Raw genomic sequence first — 20,437 nt, 5'->3', positions numbered from 1 at the left:
AACATCATTCACATTCTAAAAAAGAAAACACATTTGTATTAGAGGTGTTTTTAGGGCAGGGGGCAGAGAAGGCACTTGCCCTGGGCACAGAAATTTAACAGTTATAATCATTTTGTAATCTTTGAAACTTTGTTTCTCAAAAATAAAGTAGAGGGCACAGTTGGCGGTGAGTCTCAACAAATTGAATCAAAACTTTAATTTTTCCCATATCTTCATCGCTATTTCTAACGAGATAATTGATAATTTTACAGAGGCTACAAGCAAGAAAAATCGGATTTAAATGAATGGAAAATTTTGTTAAGAAAATAAAATTTTGTTTAAATTTGTCCAGAAAATGTTTGGAAAACAGGAAGGGGGCTAATCACGATTTTGCCCAGGGTGAAAAAAAGGCCCGAACTGCCACTGTTGTATGCTTTACCAAGCTTAGAATCGCTAGACTACAAATCTACAAGATAACATGGGCCTGAACACAATTCAGCATAACTACCGATGTGACCTCATTCAAGATGAATTACTAAAAACATCAATTCAGAATATATACTGAAAGATCTAAATATCATAGTCCCCCCCCCCTTAAAAAAATATGTTTTGGATCAAGACTTCAAGTTTCGTTTATATTGATGAATTTTTTTCCCGTAAGATGCAAATTTCTAAGGAAAAAGGGTAAGACCTTAAATTGGAGCCTACAGACAGATATGTCATGAATTTGGCAGTCAACTAGAATCATAGTTACCTAAAGAGACTTCCAAGCATACCATAAGCCATGTCCATTTCATGGGTTACATCTCGGATAGCAGTTCGAACATTACTTATATCGGGCTTCACTTTAGTTGAACTATCTAGATGTCTGAAAAATTAAATTTCCTTGAAAAAAGGTTATGACAGAGGGTATCACAAAACTAAATTGGTAAGAGGGACAAGGATGTAGCTAAATTCTGCATAAATAAATAGACAAAAAATGAATCAATTTTCGCCCTTCATACTTCATCGACTCTTTAAAATTCCACAAATACAAACCGTGTTTCCTAGATTGCGCGGGAGGGATCTGTCCTCTTGAGGGAATTTTTATTTTCAATAATCATCCAATGAACAATGCTTTATTCTTCATATTTTGAGACCAGTTTATCTCAGAAGTAATCTGATCCTACGTAGGTTTATTTACGGCTGATGTAATGTTAAAAACTATCTTTTCAGTTCTGGTTGTACAAATCTTCTGGGATTTTTCCTCCTTTATACTCTTTGGATTTTCCTACCATGTGCTCTGTGTGATATTTCAGTCACCCTTGACGTTCCCAACATTTCTTACACACATTTTCTCGCTATATTAGCCCTCCTGAGATGTGAGGAAATAGCTATTCTCCATCGTTTATCAGTTCCATTTTTCCTTCTTTTATTCCTTCCGTTGACACCTTGTTTCATTTGATAACAGGTTGGTTGCTACTTCAAATCTTGAGGTTTCTATTTCCATTTTGGATTTGAAACAGGGATGAATTATTTTGATTAAATTAATTCTTTTTTTTGTGTGATATACAGTCCTTTATTGACTCGAATCGATATTTTCGATTCGTGATGGTCTTTATTTTGAGAGATCAATATCTTAAGTTTGGAAAACCGAAGTTGTTGAGGAGCAGAGAGTGGTTATTTGCGTAATAAGTTGACTAATTAAGCCAAAAAGTGATAAGATATTAAGAGGCAATACTTATTATAAAGTTTTAAAATCACTACTTTTTACTGGGGTTAGAATTTGGAACTCAACCGTGAGAGAACCATAGATCTTTGCATAACCAGGATGTGTGGGCATTAGAGGAAATGGTTGGGTCTATGAAATGGTTTGGTCCTATAAAAGTTAGTGTTTATTCTAACAAGAGCCCTTATCTCTTGATGCACGTTTGATCTCGGGACTTTGCAAAACCTTTTGCTTAGGATTGCTTTGAAGTATTGTAAGTGTCCTTAGTTTTGTTGTAGTTTATAGTTATATCTTTGTGTTCTTTTTATTATGTGGGACAATAGTCCCAGTACCGAGTTTATATTCAGACCTTGTACCGTTGTTGAGTTCATTAAAGGTAATCAATATATACACTGAACTTCTCTACATCAAATCTATGCCCAGCAGGAACGCCTAGAATAATTTGTCAGGCCAACCCTAAGTGGAGACGCTACCCTGGTATTAGTGACCCTATAAACTTACCCCTTTTAGGATCCATACAATAACCACTTTACTACATTTGTACGAAAAAGGTAGGTGAAAATAGAAAAAAAGTAAGACACTCAATTTATGAAATGCATTATAAATCCTATGATTCTCAAATGTCAAGCGGAGAATATAGAGAAATCCATTTTCAATCAAGGATAAAGATGCTCAAACTTTCAATGCCCACCAACAGCTTTTCATTTTAGCGATTTCAAATGAAAGCTCCAAAAATTCTCGTTTTCGCAAAACTAGTACAAACAAAAATAATCATTATGTTAACAATTCAATTTATGTTAATTTGGCTAAGACTTACTTGGAAATTGACCCAGGTGCATAAAATTACTGAATTGTGGGCTCAAGGCGTTGTGACTAGAGAGCGAATGCTTCGAATTCTTTCTGGTATAATAGACGTTTCCGTTCTAGATCGATAATCATCCGTTTTCCAGTACAAGTTTTACCAAGTGAAGAAACGCGTTCTCGAAGCTTAGGCTTCGCAACAAAAAGATATAAATTATACTCGAATGCAGACTTGAAGAGACAATCTCTTTTTCTAAACACCGACCTTCACCCTTGCCCACTTCCCTCTTAAACCAATTGGATCCCAAGATTATGATATCACCGATTTTTCACAGCTACGTCCCTTAAAATCCAATCCTAGGGTAAGAATGTCCCGTCGTAAATATAATTAGTCCTAACCTTCGGAATTATACAACTGAGTTTGTTACCTCTCCTGGTTCGAAGTTTTTCCTTCGAGCCAGGAACATCTTTTCCCTCAATCTTAACAAATGGAGATTTTAGGTGGGGTGAAGTTTTGGGTGATGATGACGGTTCAAAAACAAGAAGCTTTGGCTAACAAGTCGATATTTGCGTAACCCTAGAGTAAGAGGTCAATATTGGTTTGTAGGTCAATGAGTAAGGTTCCAGCCAAGAGCACATCAACGGCATAAGACAATAAGCTGAAGTCCATACCATCCACGGAACAAGAGCTAAGAGCTCATATGGCACTTGTGACGAGGCAAAAAGAGCTAAGAGCCAAGAGATCATATGGTAAGAGCTCTAGCAAAATTCTATGAATCAATAGATAACTCCCCCCAATGTCAAAAGATCTGGTCGGGATTTGAAATAAGAGCTCTGAGACATGAATTCCTTCTGAATATCAAATTTCACTAAGATCCGATCACCTATTCGTAAAAAAAAATATCCCAATTTTAACGTTTTCCAAGAATTCTGGTTTCACCCTCCAACTCCCCCCAATGTCACAGGATCTGGTCGGAACTAAAAAATTAGAGCTTTAAAGCGCAAGACCTTTCTAAATATCAAATTTCATTAAGGTCTGGTCACCCTTTCGTAAGTTACAAATACCTCAATTTTCAAAATTACCCACCCCCCAACTCCACCAAAGAGAGCAGATCCGGTCCTATTATGTCAGTCATTTTTCTTAGACAGGTTTTTATTCTTCCCGTCCAGTTTCATCCTGATCTCACCGCTTTAAGTATTTTCTAAGATTTCCGGTTCCCCTCAACTGCCCTCCCCCCAATTACGCTGGATCCGGTTGAGATTTAAAATAAGAGATCTGAGTCACGAGGTCCTTCTAAATATGAAGTTTCATGAAGATCCGATCACTCCTTCGTAAGTTAAAAATACGTCATTTTTTCTAATCTTTCAGAATTAACTCCCCCCTCCCCCAATAGAGCGGATCCGTTCCAATTATGCAAATCACGTATCTAAGACTTCTGCTTATTTTTCCCACCAAGTTTCATCCCGATCCCTCCAATCTAAGCGTTTTCCATGATTTTAGGTTCCCCCACCCCAAACTCCCCCCAATGTCACCAGATCCGATCGGGACTTAAAATAAGAGTTTTGAGACACGAAATTCTTCTAAATATCAAATTTCATTGAGATTCGATCACCCGTTCGTAAGTTAAAAATACCTCATTTTTTCGAATTGTTCAGAATTAACATCCCCCCCCCCAACTACCCCAAAGAGAGCGGATCCGTTCCGGTTATGTCAATCATGTATCTAGGACTTTTGGTTATTTTTCCCACCAAGTTTCATCCCGATCCCTCCACTCTAAGTGTTTTCCAAGTTTTAGGTTTCCACTCCCAACTCCCCCCCCATGTCACCAGATCCGGTCGGGATTTAAAATAAGAGCTCTGAGACACGATATCCTTCTAAATATCAAATTTCATTGATATCCGATAACCCGTTCGTAAGTTAAAAATACCTCATTTTTTCTAGTTTTTCAGAATTAACCCCCCTCCCAAACTACCCCAAAGAGAGCGAATCCATTCCGGTTATGTCAATTATGTATCTAGGACTTGTGCTTATTTTTCCCACCAAGTTTCATCCCGATCCCGCCACTCTAAGTGTTTTCCAAGTTTTAGGTTTCCCCCTCCCAACTCTCGCCCCCAATGTCACCAGATCTGTTCGGGATTTAAAATAAGAGCTCTGAGACACGATATCCTTCTAAATATCAAATTTCATTGAGATCCGATCACCCGTTCGTAAGTTAAAAATACATCATTTTTTCTAGTTTTTCAGAATTAACCCCCTCCCAACTACCCCAAAGAGAGCGGATCCGTTCCGGTTATGTCAATCATGTATCCAAGACTTGTGCTTATTTTCCCATCAAGTTTCATCCCGATCCCTCCTCTCTAAGTGTTTTTGAAGTTTTGAGTTTCCCCCTCCCAACTCTCGCCCCCAATGTCACCAGATATGTTCGGGATTTAAAATAAGAGCTCTGAGACACGATATCCTTCTAAATATCAAATTTCATTGAGATCCGATCACCCATTCGTAAGTTAAAAATACCTCATTTTTTCTAAGTTTTCAGAATTAACCCCCTCCCAACTACCCCAAAGAGAGCGGATCCGTTCCGGTTATGTCAATCATGTATCCAAGACTTGTGCTTATTTTTCCCATTAAGTTTCATCCCGATCCCTCCTCTCTAAGTGTTTTCCAAGTTTTAGGTTTTCCCCTCCCAACTCTCCCCCTCCCAATGTCACCCGATCCGGTCGGGATCTAAAATAAGAGCTCTGAGACACGATATCCTTCTAAATATCAAATTTCATTGAGATCCGATCACCCGTTCGTAAGTTAAAAATACCTCATTTTTTCTAATTTTTCAGAATTACCCCAAAGAGAGCGGATCCGTTCCAGTTATGTCAATCATGTATCTAGGACTTGTGCTCATTTTTCCCACCAAGTTTCATCCCGATCCCTCCACTCTAAGTGTTTTCCAAGTTTTAGGTTTCCCCCTCCCAACTCCCCCCAATGTCAACAGATCTGTTCGGGATTTAAAACAAGAGCTCTGAGACACGATATCCTTCTAAATATCAAATTTCATTGAGATCCGATCACCCGTTCGTAAGTTAAAAATACCTCATTTTTTCTAATTTTTCAGGATTAACCCCCCCGCCCCAACTACTCCAAATAGAGCGGATCCAATCCGGTTATGTCAATCATGTATCTATGACTTGTGCTTATTTTTCCCACCAAGTTTCATCCCGATCCCTCCACTCTATGTGTTTCCCAAGATTTTTGGTTTCCCCCTCCCCCTCCCAACTCCCTCCCCAATTTCACCAGATCTGATCGGGGTTTAAAATAACAGCTCTGAGACACGATATCCTTCCAAACATCAAATTTCACTGTGATCTGATCAACCGTTCGTAAGTTAAAAATACTTCAATTTTTCTATTTTTTCCGAATTAATGGGCCCCCCACTCCACCCCCAGATGGTCAAATCGGGAAAAAGACTATTTCTTATTTAATCTGGACCGGTCCTTGATACGCCTGCCAAATTTCACGTCCTAGCTTACCTGGAAGTGCCTAAAGCAGCAAAACCGGGACCGAAAGACCGACAGAATTTGACAGATTTAAAATAAGAGATCTGAGTCACGAGGTCGTTCTAAATATGAAGTTTCATGAAGATCCGATCACTCCTTCGTAAGTTAAAAATACGTCATATTTTCTAATTTTTCAGAATTAACTCCCCCCCCCCAATAGAGCGGATCCGTTCCAATTATGCAAATCACGTATCTAAGACTTCTGCTTATTTTTCCCACCAAGTTTCATCCCTATCCCTCCAATCTAAGCGTTTTCCATGATTTTAGGTTCCCCCACCCCAAACTCCCCCCAATGTCACCAGATCCGATCGGGACTTAAAATAAGAGTTTTGAGACACGAAATTCTTCTAAATATCAAATTTCATTGAGGTTCGATCACCCGTTCGTAAGTTAAAAATACCTCATTTTTTCGAATTGTTCAGAATTAACATCCCCCCCCCCAACTACCCCAAAGAGAGCGGATCCGTTCCGGTTATGTCAATCATGTATCTAGGACTTTTGGTTATTTTTCCCACCAAGTTTCATCCTGATCCCTCCACTCTAAGTGTTTTCCAAGTTTTAGGTTTCCAGTCCCAAATTCCCCCCCCCCATTTCACCAGATCCGGTCGGGATTTAAAATAAGAGCTCTGAGACACGATATCCTTCTAAATATCAAATTTCATTGATATCCGATAACCCGTTCGTAAGTTAAAAATACCTCATTTTTTCTAGTTTTTCAGAATTAACCCCCCCCCAAACTACCCCAAAGAGAGCGGATCCATTCCGGTTATGTTAATCATGTATCTAGGACTTGTGCTTATTTTTCCCACCAAGTTTCATCCCGATCCCGCCACTCTAGGTGTTTTCCAAGTTTTAGGTTTCCCCCTCCCAACTCTCGCCCCCAATGTCACCAGATCTGTTCGGGATTTAAAATAAAAGCTCTGAGACACGATATCCTTCTAAATATCAAATTTCATTGAGATCCGATCACCCGTTCGTAAGTTGCAAATACCTCATTTTTTCTAATTTTTCAGAATTAACCCCCTCCCAACTACCCCAAAGAGAGCGGATCCGTTCCGGTTATGTCAATCATGTATCCAAGACTTGTGCTTATTTTTCCCATCAAGTTTCATCCCGATCCCTCCTCTCTAAGTGTTTTCCAAGTTTTGAGTTTCCCCCTCCCAACTCTCGCCCCCAATGTCACCAGATTTGTTCGGGATTTAAAATAAGAGCTCTGAGACACGATATCCTTCTAAATATCAAATTTCATTGAGATCCGATCACCCGTTCGTAAGTTAAAAATACCTCATTTTTTCTAAGTTTTCAGAATTAACCCCCTCCCAACTACCCCAAAGAGAGCGGATCCGTTCCGGTTATGTCAATCATGTATCCAAGACTTGTGCTTATTTTTCCCATCAAGTTTCATCCCGATCCCTCCTCTCTAAGTGTTTTCCAAGTTTTAGGTTTTCCCCTCCCAACTCTCCCCCCCCCCAATGTCACCAGATTCGGTCGGGATCTAAATTAAGAGCTCTGAGACACCATATCCTTCTAAATATCAAATTTCATTGAGATCTGATCACCCGTTCGTAAGTTACAAAATACCTCATTTTTTCTAATTTTTCAGAATTACCCCAAAGAGAGCGGATCCGTTCCGGTTATGTCAATCATGTATCTAGGACTTGTGCTTATTTTTCCCACCAAGTTTCATCCCGACCCCTCCGCTCTAAGTGTTTTCCAAGTTTTAGGTTTCCCCCTCCCAACTCCCCCCCCCCCAATGTCAACAGATCTGTTCGGGATTTAAAATAAGAGCTCTGAGACACGATATCCTTCTAAATATCAAATTTCATTGAGATCCGATCACCCGTTCGTAAGTTAAAAATACCTCATTTTTTCTAATTTTTCAGGATTAACCCCCCCGCCCCAACTACTCCAAATAGAGCGGATCCAATCCGGTTATGTCAATCATGTATCTATGACTTGTGCTTATTTTTCCCACCAAGTTTCATCCCGATCCCTCCACTCTATGTGTTTCCCAAGATTTTTCGTTTCCCCCTCCCCTCCCAACTCCCCCCCCCAATTTCACCAGATCCGATCGGGGTTTAAAACAACAGCTCTGAGACACGATATCCTTCCAAACATCAAATTTCACTGTGATCTCATCAACCGTTCGTAAGTTAAAAATACTTCAATTTTTCTATTTTTCCGAATTAATGGGCCCCCCACTCCACCCCCAGATGGTCAAATCGGGAAAAAGTCTATTTCTTATTTAATCTGGACCGGTCCTTGATACGCCTGCCAAATTTCACGTCCTAGCTTACCTGGAAGTGCCTAAAGCAGCAAAACCGGGACCGACAGACCGACAGAATTTGCGATTGCCTATATGTCACTTGGTTGCCATAGTGCCATAAAAACTATCAAATAAATGCCGAATTATGCTAGACATTGGCGCACTGAATAGTATTGACGCACTGAAGGTAAAATGTCAGAGTTTAGTACAAACAGAGCCAAAACCAAATGCCAAAGAATACCAAAACCATAATATTACAGCGACATAATTTGACCCAGCTTGATTAGTAAAACCACTGAATCAAACGAGGAGGATATGTCTATACCACACAATGACAGAAACTGTCTATGCTGCTGGGCCTTACCTATGGTATGGATGAAAAGACAACACACGAAGCCACAGCCAAAATAGCAGCAAAAACCGATTTAACTGTAACCAATATACATTCCTTAGATAACTTGGATAGTAACAGTCGTTCAAAAATCTTACTTAATACGCTAGAAACAGTGACTGGTGTGTATCTAGAACAGAGGTGGCTATTCTTCCTTTTCTTCAAAATGTCCAGAACAATATCTAAGGGAAATGATTCCGGGACTGTACTAGAATCAAGACATACCTGGAATACCAAATACACCAGAACCATTTTGAAGATGCTAGTTCGTAATTCAGTTGAAACCAGGCGCTTTTCCTCGTTTTAACTCTATTAAAGCCAATTTGGTGATTACCAAATAGTTAAGTTGTCTTTTACGACGTTCTAAACAATTAGTGAGTTTAAATTCACTTTAGACTATGAGCTTCTGGAATATTAGTGGAAGGGTTCAGAGGCACCTTAGACTGTTTGAAAGATATCAACATGGAGTTAGGGCTAACTTTAGGTTGCCCAGACACAAGATCGGTTCCTTGGAATTTAAGAATTAAATTAACCAACTTATTGTTATTGGATTCATACATTCGAGCTGGTGTAACATGACACTAGAGCGTGATTTGTCACAGTCGCATAACATTGAAAAGTAAGAAATAATGCCTTGAAATTAAGTTTATCTCGCTGACAAAACCAAGAGAGTACGAATAGTACGGAGAGTAGGTTCAACGGCTCAGAGCATGCAAACTCGATTGAGTCACTATTGGGCCTAATTCTTTTACAACAAAGAAAATTACAATTTCTAGTGTATTTAAAAAAATCATCAACACTAAATGTGCCAAATTTTAGTTCAAATAATAGTTATTATACTCATACTAGTTACAAAATAGAGAATTCCATTAATTTTATTAGCTAGAGCAGAAAAACATGAGCCTAGGCACGCCACTAAAAGGCTGAAGAAGATTACTTGGTTACTAAGAGCTCACACGGAAGTTGAAGGGAAATTATTAAGCTAATTAGAATGTTGGTTTAATATTTGATTTAAAAACTAAAAGATAAAATTGATTATAACCTGGTAAAACTTTAGCAGACCAAATGAAGAAGTTGCAAAGGCCGTAAAATTGTAAAACAATAATATTTGAAATCAGCAAATTAGAAATCAACTATAGCAAGTGGAACTTCTTAATATTATACGTTTTATTGAATGAATGGGTTAGTTAAACCTGAAAATGGGTGCCACTAGCGGCGAACAAAGGGAGCAATTCCCCCCCCCCCGAAAAACAAAAAGATTTAACAAATAGCAATTTATTATCCAAAAAACAAAAACAGAGACAAAATCCATCGGTAGCACACCAAAAGCGTTGCTTGCGGGGGTGTGCCACTAATAATAAAGAACAAAAATAAAAGAGAAAAGATAATAATAAAACAAAGAAAAAAACAAACAAAAACGACAGGTTAATCTATAAAAAGCAGAAGGATGAAACCGTGTACAAAAAAAAACTTACATAAATAATTCATACACAATAAAAAAAAACATAATATCATGATCCCGAAGCAAAAAAAAAAAAAAAAATTATTGTCAATTTTAATTCCATCAATCTCAGTCTGTTTAGAATTTATACTTACCCGGCAACCCCATACGCAGCTCCGATTTCAATTGACTAATGGGTAATTGAAAACTAACCAAAAGAGCGACATGAGAAATAATATAGTTTAAATTCTGGGAAGACGAGACTATTAGTGGTACTTAACCCCTCCCGATCCCACAAGGGAATTTCCTGAAGGCGTTCCTGACACTAACTATAAATTGTTCTCCTATCTAGGCCGTAACTGTATAGCTATCAAATATACAATGTATTAAGAGTCAGGCCAGGCCAAATGCTGGTTGGGAGAGAAACATGTCAGAAAAATGTCCAAAGAAGAACCTGAGCTCTTATAACAGCTGGATTTGTAGCCAAAAATATATTATTTGCCATTGCGATCCCTTACCTCCAAATACTTTGGGAAGAGGGGGGCTTTTAATGAAAGGAAAAAGGATAGGAAACATTTCATATGGTTAATATTTCAACCACTGTCATTTCATTTGTGATTCTATGAATTGGAGTAAAAGACATGCTGAGGAAGAATTTCAAAAGGCTACTGTGTGAAATACCCATCCAAAGAGAGATAGGGAACAGACATGGAGGTTCAATGATAATTGTGAACGTTCTTAAATGTTTTTCGAAGATACAGGTCCTTTGAACCAACATTTTGGGGAATACCCTCTTCTCTTTTTTTGGGTCTGAGCTCAGGTATACCTAAAGTTTTCTTTATTTTTATTCACATTACACAAAGTGCAACCATGGATGTATACACAAGAACGAGATGGAGGGAGCGAAGCTCTTGAATAACGCAGCGGGGCGCTTCCATAACATTTCCACAGTAATCAGCTGAGTTTCGAGCTTAAAATATATATTTTCTATGTAGCATTGTCTTTCATTAGCTATAAAACTTATATATTGTTTCGTAGTCACGTTTATTTATAGCAGAAACAAATATTGGTCCTAATAGTACCACAGAAATTCTTAACGTTACAAACGAAAATTTTTATCTCAAGATGCAAAGCAACCGCAGATTTACGTTTTCCCATATCTGATTTGTGTTTCTCCGGCTTTAGATTTAAAGTTTCTACTGTCAGATACATAATAAAAATGGAGCAAAATAATGTCAACACTTACTTGTACGCTTCTCCAAGCTTGACGTCAAGAACCTGAAGCTTTTGGAAAAGATCTCTCTTACCAGTCCAAACATGCAATTCACTGTTTAGCTCTGGAACGACTAAAAAAGTACGCCAACCTCTGATCTTCTTAGATTTCAAAATGTCACCAAATATGTGATCACCACAGTACAAAACATCTTTCCCCTTTGCTCCCATCATCTCAGACATAACATCACAAGATCCTATAAATATTTTTGCTTGTTATTGATCTATATTTGCACCTGAGGCCAAGAAGAAGATTGGTCGTCAATGTTAATTAAATAAAGATTTTTAATAAGTTTAAATAAGTTTTTTTAAACTGAAAGTAAGGAGCGACATTAAAACTTAAAACGAACAGAAATTGCTCCGTATATGAAAGGGGCAACTCCCTACTGAACGCCCCACTCTTTACGCTAAAGTTTGACTCTTTCTCTCAACTCTACTTTTTAAAACAGTAATAAATTTTAGCGTAAAGAGTGGGGCGTTGAGGAGGGAGCAGCCCCTTTCATATACGAAGTAATTTCTGTTGGTTTTAAAAAAACTTGTTTTTTTTTGTTTGATTTCTGAAGTTTTTGAATTAATGCATGCTTTGACTTTGGCTCTCCACAGATGAACAATTAAAACGAAATTTTGCATATTTATTTTTTTGGCTAAATGACTTACTCATAGCTTTAATCGAATGATTTTGAGAAAAAAGGAGCGGGGGAGGAGGCCTAGTTGCCCTCCGATGTTTTGGTTTTTAAAAAGGCAACTAGAAATTTTAATTTTTTACGGATGTTTTTATTAGTAGAAGATATACGTAAATTACGAGTTAGTCTACGTAACGAACTTCTGTATTCGTATGTTTTTATTACGTATATGAGGGCTCGCTCTTTACACTAAAGCCTAAATTTTGCCCAATTCCTTAAGAATGACCCCTGAATCACAAAGGGCGTGGAATAAATAGTTGAAATTAGTAAAAATAGTTTAGCGTAAAGAGCAAGGTATTAGGAGGATGTGAACCCCTCATATGCATAATAATTTTTGTTCGTTTTAAGTTTTAATGCTGCTCCTTACTTTCAGATAATAAACTTTTTATTGTTTATTTTTACATCGTTTTTTTTTATAATGCTAGAAAATCTTGCGCTCCGTTCATTGAAATTTTCTTACCCATGAAAAGTTCCTCCATGGAAAGTTTCCCCATCATATCCCCCCTCTTCTCAACCCCTCCCCTAACCAAAAAATCCCCCTGAAAACGTGTGTACACTTCCCAATAACCATTACTATGTGTAAGCACTGGTCCAAATTTGTAAATTGTAGCCCCTCCCACGGGGACTGTGGGGGGGGGGAGTCGTCCCCAAAGACATAGTTATAAGGTTCTTCAACTACGCTGAATAAAATGGCTACCTCAGACTTTGATCCGGTGACTTTGGGAAAATAATTAGCGTGGGAGGGGGCCTAGGTGCCCTCCAACTTTTCGGTCACTTAAAAAGGGCACTAGAACTTTTCATTTTCGTTAGAATGACACCTCTCGCAACATTCTAAAACCACTGGTTCGATAGGATCACCCCTGAAAAAAAAGAAGAAAAAAAATGAACACGCATTCGTGATCTATTCTTGCAAAAAATACAAAATTCCACACTTTTGTAGATAGGAGCTCGAAACATTTTTAGTAGGGTTCTCTGATACACTGTATCTGATGGTGTGATTTTCGTTATGATTTTATGACTTTTAGGGGTGTTTTCCCCTAATTTCTAAAGTAAGGCAAATTTTCTCAGGCTCGTAACTTTTGATGGGTAAGACTAAACTTGATGAAACTCATATATTTAAAATCAGCATTAAAATGTGTTCTTTTGATGTAGCTATTGGTATCAAAATTCCGTTATTTAGAATTTTGGTTACTATTGAGCAGGGTCGCTACTTACTACAGTTCGTTACCACGAAGTGTTTGATTCATAAAAAAATAGAAGAATTTCTCTGGTCTGAAGTTGAAATGCTAAATGCTTAAAATAATATTACTCACTGTCTTTTGGTAGGGTCACCAGTCTCATGTCAAAGAAAAATAAAATAAAATAAAAATATTTTGAGTTAATTATTTATTAATATCCTTTAACTTACTTACCTTCAACAAAATAATGGCTTGCACGCTTTACCAAATATTGGGACCCTAGGCTACAACTTTTAACAAAATTTGATTTACCCAACCTACCTTCTTCGAGACAACTTCCTAAAACTACCATTTCATTGAGAGACATATTAAAAATTATACTTTTCTTTTATAGCTTCTTTTTTTTCTGTTTTTCTAATGCTTTTTTTGTAGCTCCTAAACTACAGAAAAAACCCAAGGAGAATATTCTTGGGGAAAAAACAATATACAAAATTTCTAGGGGGAGGCGGCTTAGAAAAAGCTATTTTTGTCAGAAAAGTTTCTTTCTAAATTGTACCATTCTGTCTGGATATTTAGTCTCACGGAAGGGGAGGGGATGCAACTACCAGACATATCCTCTCCTGAAGACTCTCTTGAACAAATTTTGTCATTCAATAATGGTTTCAGCGGAATTTTTCACCTCCAAGAAATCCATCTTTTTTCTTTTTTTTCACTATTTTAGCGCTTCAAGTCTGCAGCATTAGTTTTGCAAAATACAGACTTTCATTTTATTCTTCAATCAAATTTCCACTTTTGGCACATATTATCTTTTTACATGAAGCGTTGAATCATTGCTAATACAATAGAAACCATTAAAAAACATTAAAGAAAACTAGCTATAGAAATGTGAATAAAACACGTTAAGGCGCAACTAAAACGCATAAAAATATTGCCAAAAATTAAAAAAAAAAAAAACAACTAATGAATATTTCACATATTTATAGTTTTAAAAATTACTAGATCAAAGAAAATAATAAAAAATCGCGAATCCATTATTGCGCGATTTAAATCCCGATACTTCCAGCTAGTCCAAAAGGTTATTGAAGAGTTTATACTGTAATACAGACATAGGTTTAACTCGGTTTTCGCCATGCAGCAGAGCCGCAGTTATCCGAGGCAATGTGGACCGAGAGTACCTCAGATAAACAAAAACTAGGATAACACTGACTTTATAAATAATAAAGACGAAAATATATGGAAAAATGAATAAAACTCAATCAAAGCTGTTAAACAAACTTATACTATTGTGTTATGCATGAAAAATGACCAACTGTAACAATGCAACTTGATCACCAATAGCCATCTCGCACTGGACATTGCCTTAGACAAAGAATGAAAGTTTTATTTTTGTTTACGATACTCTTACCACTACAGTATGTCATATTTCTATTCAAATACAGAACTGAATATTTTTTTATTTACTGATAATTAGCACAGTAATAAAATAATTGCCGTTGTACTTTATCAGGATTTGCAATTACGCAAGTAAAATAATTTGTTAAACCGGAACTCGGTTAGTTGGAGCTAGAAAAACTGCAGCTCTACTGTATTTCTTGTCTTAATACTATGGAAAAATGAAAATTACCTCCTGAGTAAACTTGGCCCTTGATCAAGGGTCCTGAGTGAGTACCAATTTTAAGAGCACCTGTAATTTCATCCACTTGTCTCAATACAGTTCCTTCACCAAAGAAAAGCGGCTTCCTCGAATCTACAACGATATAATCAAAATATTCTTTCCAACTTTTTCCTTCCTGAAAGAGTATATACTTTATTTAATTTTTGGATTGTTTTATTTTTTTAGTTTGTTATTATATAAACTAATACTAAAAAAAAAAGGTTTCTTATTTTCACCCAAGATTGAAAAAATATGGCAAAAAGAGAAGCTTCTTCATTTCCACTTCCCAGAAGAAGTTGTTTAATAATACTACTCATACACCCTCCGGTATACACATGTGTTCTCAGATGTTATTTTTGCCAATAAAACAACGAAGTAACGTTTTCACCTCTTCTTTAGTGAAGCGGATTGTAAGAGCAATTTTAATGATGATTTTTCTCCATTTCCACACGACTTTTCTCAAATGAATAGATTTTTAGCTGGTTATCTTAAATAAACAAAAAGCTAGGTACTTATATCTAATAGCGCCTATAGTAATTCCTCATCTATTTAAAGACAAATTTGGGCTACATATTTGCACATTAGGGGGGGGGAGTATAGCAGGTCTGCATCCAAAATGTGTTAGGCAAAACTTTTCTGCATATTATGATGAAAGGATTGTTTTCTAACTTCCCACTGTCCAAATACTTTGCCCCACCCCCCTAAAGTGCAAATATACAGCCCAAATTATATATTTCCCATCTATTATGTCACTTGTATTTGTCTTGTCTGGCGATAAGCTAAAAAAAATAACGTGGAAACGGCTTCTATAGTACGTCAATAGATGAATAAGTTACATAGGCGCTATAACATACAAATACCGAAAATTACAAGAAGTTGGCACTGAAACAAAATTTTAAACCTTTCCTTGCAGTCTAAATCGTTTACATTCGTTGAAGACTCAAAAATAAACACACCCTGTGTTTAACAGAGTTCACTGCAATGAATGTAATGATCTATTGAATGTGCCCAATTATTGTACTCTATTGAACAAAATTCTGGTAACAAATTACACCAAAAGTTTTGTATTTGTAAAAGAACAGAATTGCAGTTTATTGAGCTTTGAGGTACAGTTAGTAAATAGCAATTGCAATGATTCGCATTAGGTGCTTTGGGACACAAATCTAATAATCACGATTTCTAATTGAACTCCGATAATAAAGACAATTAGCACATTTTCTACTTTAACTACAGAGTTAAAACAACTCTAGCGACATTAATCCTTTTAAATCATGGTCAGAAGAGAAGCAACTAGTAACATGGTAACAACTGTAACATAGTAAAGAACGAACCGCGGCCCATTGTAGCCAAAACTTAAAAAAAAAAACTTCTTCTTGAGAAACCGTCGAGAGACAAATATTTTCCATGATTTTCACCCAGACTCGACTGAACGACAAGTTGTAAGTACAGAAACTTCTTTTTAGATTTTTATATTAAAAAGAAGCCATGGATGTGGTACAAATAAATGTAATAATTCAGCTTCCACATTTAAGATTAAAAAGTTAGCAAGCCACTAGAAGTGACTGATATAGAAGGCTTGAATTTCGATAACAAAGGACCAACTTTATTATTCTTTTAGCGTTGCTTATTCTTTCACCGCAAAATAGTGAAAATTGGTTATTTTCCTTTATAAGCTAGTTCTAAATCAATGTTAATGTTCTTTTTAAAGCAAAGGCTCAGTTTCAGATCAATCATTGGTGTAATTTCTGATTTCATGGCATTGTGCCAAAGCTTAGCATGTATCATTTCACTGAAAAGACAAATTAAGATTTCACCAGAAAAGCTCGTTAAAGCTACTGGGGCTCCTACTAACTTAATGACGAGTTCCATTGAGGTCTTTAGATATGTTTCAGTCTTTAATGTGTTCTTATTTGAACAAGGATTATAGTATTTTAACTATAATATCATTTTAGATAATGGCATAACAACAATTTTAGCGAATTTGTTCAGTTTTTCTTCCAAACAATAAGACATTAAAAGGATTTCAACACTCATAAAAACATGTATAACAAATCTTCATTTGTTGTTCACGAATGTTCACGGTAATCAGAAAATCTTTTATGTTTACTAAGAAAAAACACTTCGGCTTAAAAAAATAAATAAAACACCTTTTATCACAGAAAAGGCTGCAGGAAAAGAAAAAGGAGAAAGAAAATTGAAAATCAAGTATTTCTGAAAAAATACAATTTATGTATACCACTGCCATTTAAAATCAACGAAGAGTAAAAATAAACCCGAACAATTACACTTTAGACTTTCTAATTTATAATGAGTGATTAACGAAAGCAAAACCTGGTATTCATTTGAACTTTGAGAAACAAGAAATGAGATATCTACAAGGTTTTTGACCGCCAACAATTGATACAGCTTGACCGAGACCATGTGAAGCAACTTGTCCCAGAGGTCAAGAAGTTGTGTTCTACTAGTGGAAAAAATGTAAAGTGCGCAGAAAAGAAATACAAAGTCCAATCGAAGATGAAGGTTTTCATCCTCAATTGGAACCTTTCTTGATCATCGTAAATAAGTGATTTAAGATCCTTTTTTTTCTAGTAACCACGACTATATTCGCGAATGTGGTATAATTGGCCAATGAAGTTATTGTTAACCTATATTAGCAGCTATATTTTTTCTATTTGTTGTGCATTTTACAAACAATTAATAAGCATCAGAGATCAGGATACTTAGCGTATTAACAATCACACAATACACAAATTTTGAAATCCAGATAAGGCAAATGGCTATGAATTGTCGAGTAACTACTCTAGCCCCTATCAAAAACGGAATTACTACTATAAAATTTATTGTAAAACGAAGGAACCGTCTTTACCTTAAATTACCGTATTTTTGAGGGGCTAGGGAAATTTAGGGGGGGGGGGAGAAAAGCAGGGTATACTAGATTAGGTTGGACGACTTAGTAAAAAATAATCAAAAATTTTAGGGCCCCACTTCAGATATTGCATTCCAGGTAACAACATGTGGTCAAAAGTCTACCCTGATTCAGGGTTGCCAAAGATTGTTGTAACGACTATCAGAAAATACCTGTAATACGATGTTTAAGCTTAAGACTGTTTATAAATTGGTCTGTAAGCTATACCTCCGACTCAGATATCAAACACGGCCCTTGAAACCATAACTGCTGCTATTGACCAGTTTTTATTGAATGATTTCCACCAGCTCCCCTGATGTATAGGCCGATGAAAAGAAATTTTAGTACCCTTCAAAATTTAGCCCTCTAACTTTTCCCCTGTCCTATCCAGATCAAATCGATACTACGCTGTGAAAAAGCATAAATTGGACATTAACTATTAATTCTTGCTAAGTTTGATTGAGAACAGATCCTTTTACGAAGGATGTTCAGATTACAAAAGGTTAGGTTTAACCTTCCTCGTTCCCCACTGAGATCGAATTGATTCCAGATTCAAAATCCCAGGTTCAGCATATCAAATATTGCTTCTCACTAAGTTTGGTCAATATTCATCAAACGCTGCTGGTTATTGCCTGGGTACCATAAATTCGAGGATCCTTATTTTCTCCTCCACAAGAGTTTGGATCGGGTCCTCATCTTCGAAAACCATAATTAGGATTTCTTCTAACCATGCTTGGCCGAAATCCGGTAACCTCTTCTGCCATATGCTCAAATGAAAAGAATTTTGAAACACCTCTAATTTCCTCACCCTTTTTTCTTTCTTCTCCTACAATGGTTAGATCAGTTTCTGGTCCCCATAAAGCATAACTCGGATATTAGCTTTTGCTTCCCATCCAGTTTGGTTGAGATCTAACATCCAATTATGGGATATTTTGCAATGGCAAATAGCCATCCACTTCCCATGATTACATGGACCTAAGGATACCCCCCTCCCCAAGCATAAATAGAGCTCAGATATAGACTCCAACAAGTCCACATAGGAAAAGGTGCTCTCGCTTTTCACCAAGTTTGGTTGAGACATGACGACATGACAACCCCTCCTGTTAGACGTCATGGACCCTTTTTCCTCCCATTCCCAACAAGTTCATGTCGAGTTCTTATCCCCAAAAGGCATAACTAAAATACAAGCTGTTTCTCCAAATAAGTTGGATGGAAATCAAACAATACTTTCTCTGAAACCTCATAATGGCAATAATTTAAACAATCCCTTCTCCTTTGTTTCTAGGGGGGTCAGGTTGCCTACATAAATCCTCTAAACTTGCATAATATCCTTTGTTTCCTATGGATTTTGGTTGAGACCTGACTGTTTCTTCTGGTGATGTTCAAATAGAAAGCTTCCGAAACATCTCCCTCCCTTACACTACGATAAATATTGTGAATGACATGTTTCAGTTTATACATACCAAAAAATTAGTCCATACGAAATTGCAGAGAATACCATTAATATAAATCATTTTAGGAGAAACTATGGCAAGTGGGAATTCTATACAAACTTTTCCAGAATTGTTTACAAGACACCTAAGAGGGATGAAGAATTTTCGACCTCATGTTTGTAGGAGGCAATTCAATGTTTTATACTAATCTGAATTGATACAGCCTCCTTACTAGAAAAAATTTCGGTATCCATCTCTTACCATCACTCACACACACACACACACAAACACACGCTTACAAACACATACACACACAGTCCCAGACAAAAAAAAACGAAAACGAAAGTACTGTTACTGTTCTGCAGCGCAATAACGTTTAATAACTTATAATAACTGGCTGAAGATCGCTGAGGAAGCTGCAACCGACAGATTGAAGTTGCCATCAGATATAATTTCAAAGTCCCTTGGTGCGGGGCGGGACTCTTCTTCGTCTGGTTCCCACCAAAAGTAAGTAAGTATAATAAGCCTAAATCTATGATTTAGAGATTTCACTTGCTATTCTTGAAACTACTACTACTACTACTACTAACTCACTGCAGCACCAAGCCGCCTGAGGCCAACACAGCTACGCACGCTCCTCCTCCAGCCTAATCTATTCAAGGCCTCCCTCTTTACACCCTCCCAGGAAGTTCCCAATTCCTTTAAATCTTTAATTATGATACCCTCCCAACCCAGACAAGGACGACCTGCTTTGCGTGTAGCCCCAGACGGTGCACGATGACATCCGAGCACTTTTTCTATAAAACTTTGGTTATTTCGTAAAAAAAACTAAATCACTTGTATCCACGGTTTCAAGATTTTATGCTTGAAATACGAACTTTGATCCTATTTTAAATACATGATTTCCTTTAAAACTGTTAAAAATCTTAGGTCATTAAAAAAATAAGAAAACATTTACTAGCTTTATAGGCAAATGAGCACAATTTCTATTTCTAACGGTTAATTTTAAGGAGAGTTGAAAGATCGACCGGTAAAATATGCGAAATTTCCTAGGTCAAAACTGTGAGCGAATCAGGTTAATAATCCAAATTGATATCATAACAAGAAAAAAATACAGAAAGTGACAATAAGTGACGGTCAATTTTGTTTAAAAATTCACATCATATGAAATTAATCT

General features: G+C 36.8%; 1 protein-coding gene across 6 annotated transcripts in view; it reads right to left on the bottom strand.

The window, feature by feature from the left end:
• LOC136039830 (cytosolic purine 5'-nucleotidase-like) overlaps positions 1 to 20,437 on the bottom strand; it is a 133,559-nt gene that overhangs the window by 34,595 nt on the left and 78,527 nt on the right. For all 6 annotated transcript variants that reach the window (XM_065723737.1, XM_065723738.1, XM_065723739.1 and 3 more), the window contains 3 exons: positions 14,893 to 15,058; positions 11,382 to 11,604; positions 734 to 847 (listed from right to left, as the gene is read on the bottom strand). In XM_065723737.1, coding sequence (XP_065579809.1) covers positions 734 to 847; positions 11,382 to 11,604; positions 14,893 to 15,058 — 503 coding nt within the window. The remainder of the gene's footprint in view (positions 1 to 733; positions 848 to 11,381; positions 11,605 to 14,892; positions 15,059 to 20,437) is intronic.

The sequence above is a fragment of the Artemia franciscana genome, chromosome 20 (genome assembly GCF_032884065.1).
Source record: "Artemia franciscana chromosome 20, ASM3288406v1, whole genome shotgun sequence".
Taxonomy (NCBI): Eukaryota; Metazoa; Arthropoda; class Branchiopoda; order Anostraca; family Artemiidae; genus Artemia; species Artemia franciscana.
Note: the sequence above shows the minus strand (reverse complement) of the source record. Positions and strands in the feature narration are given on the sequence as shown.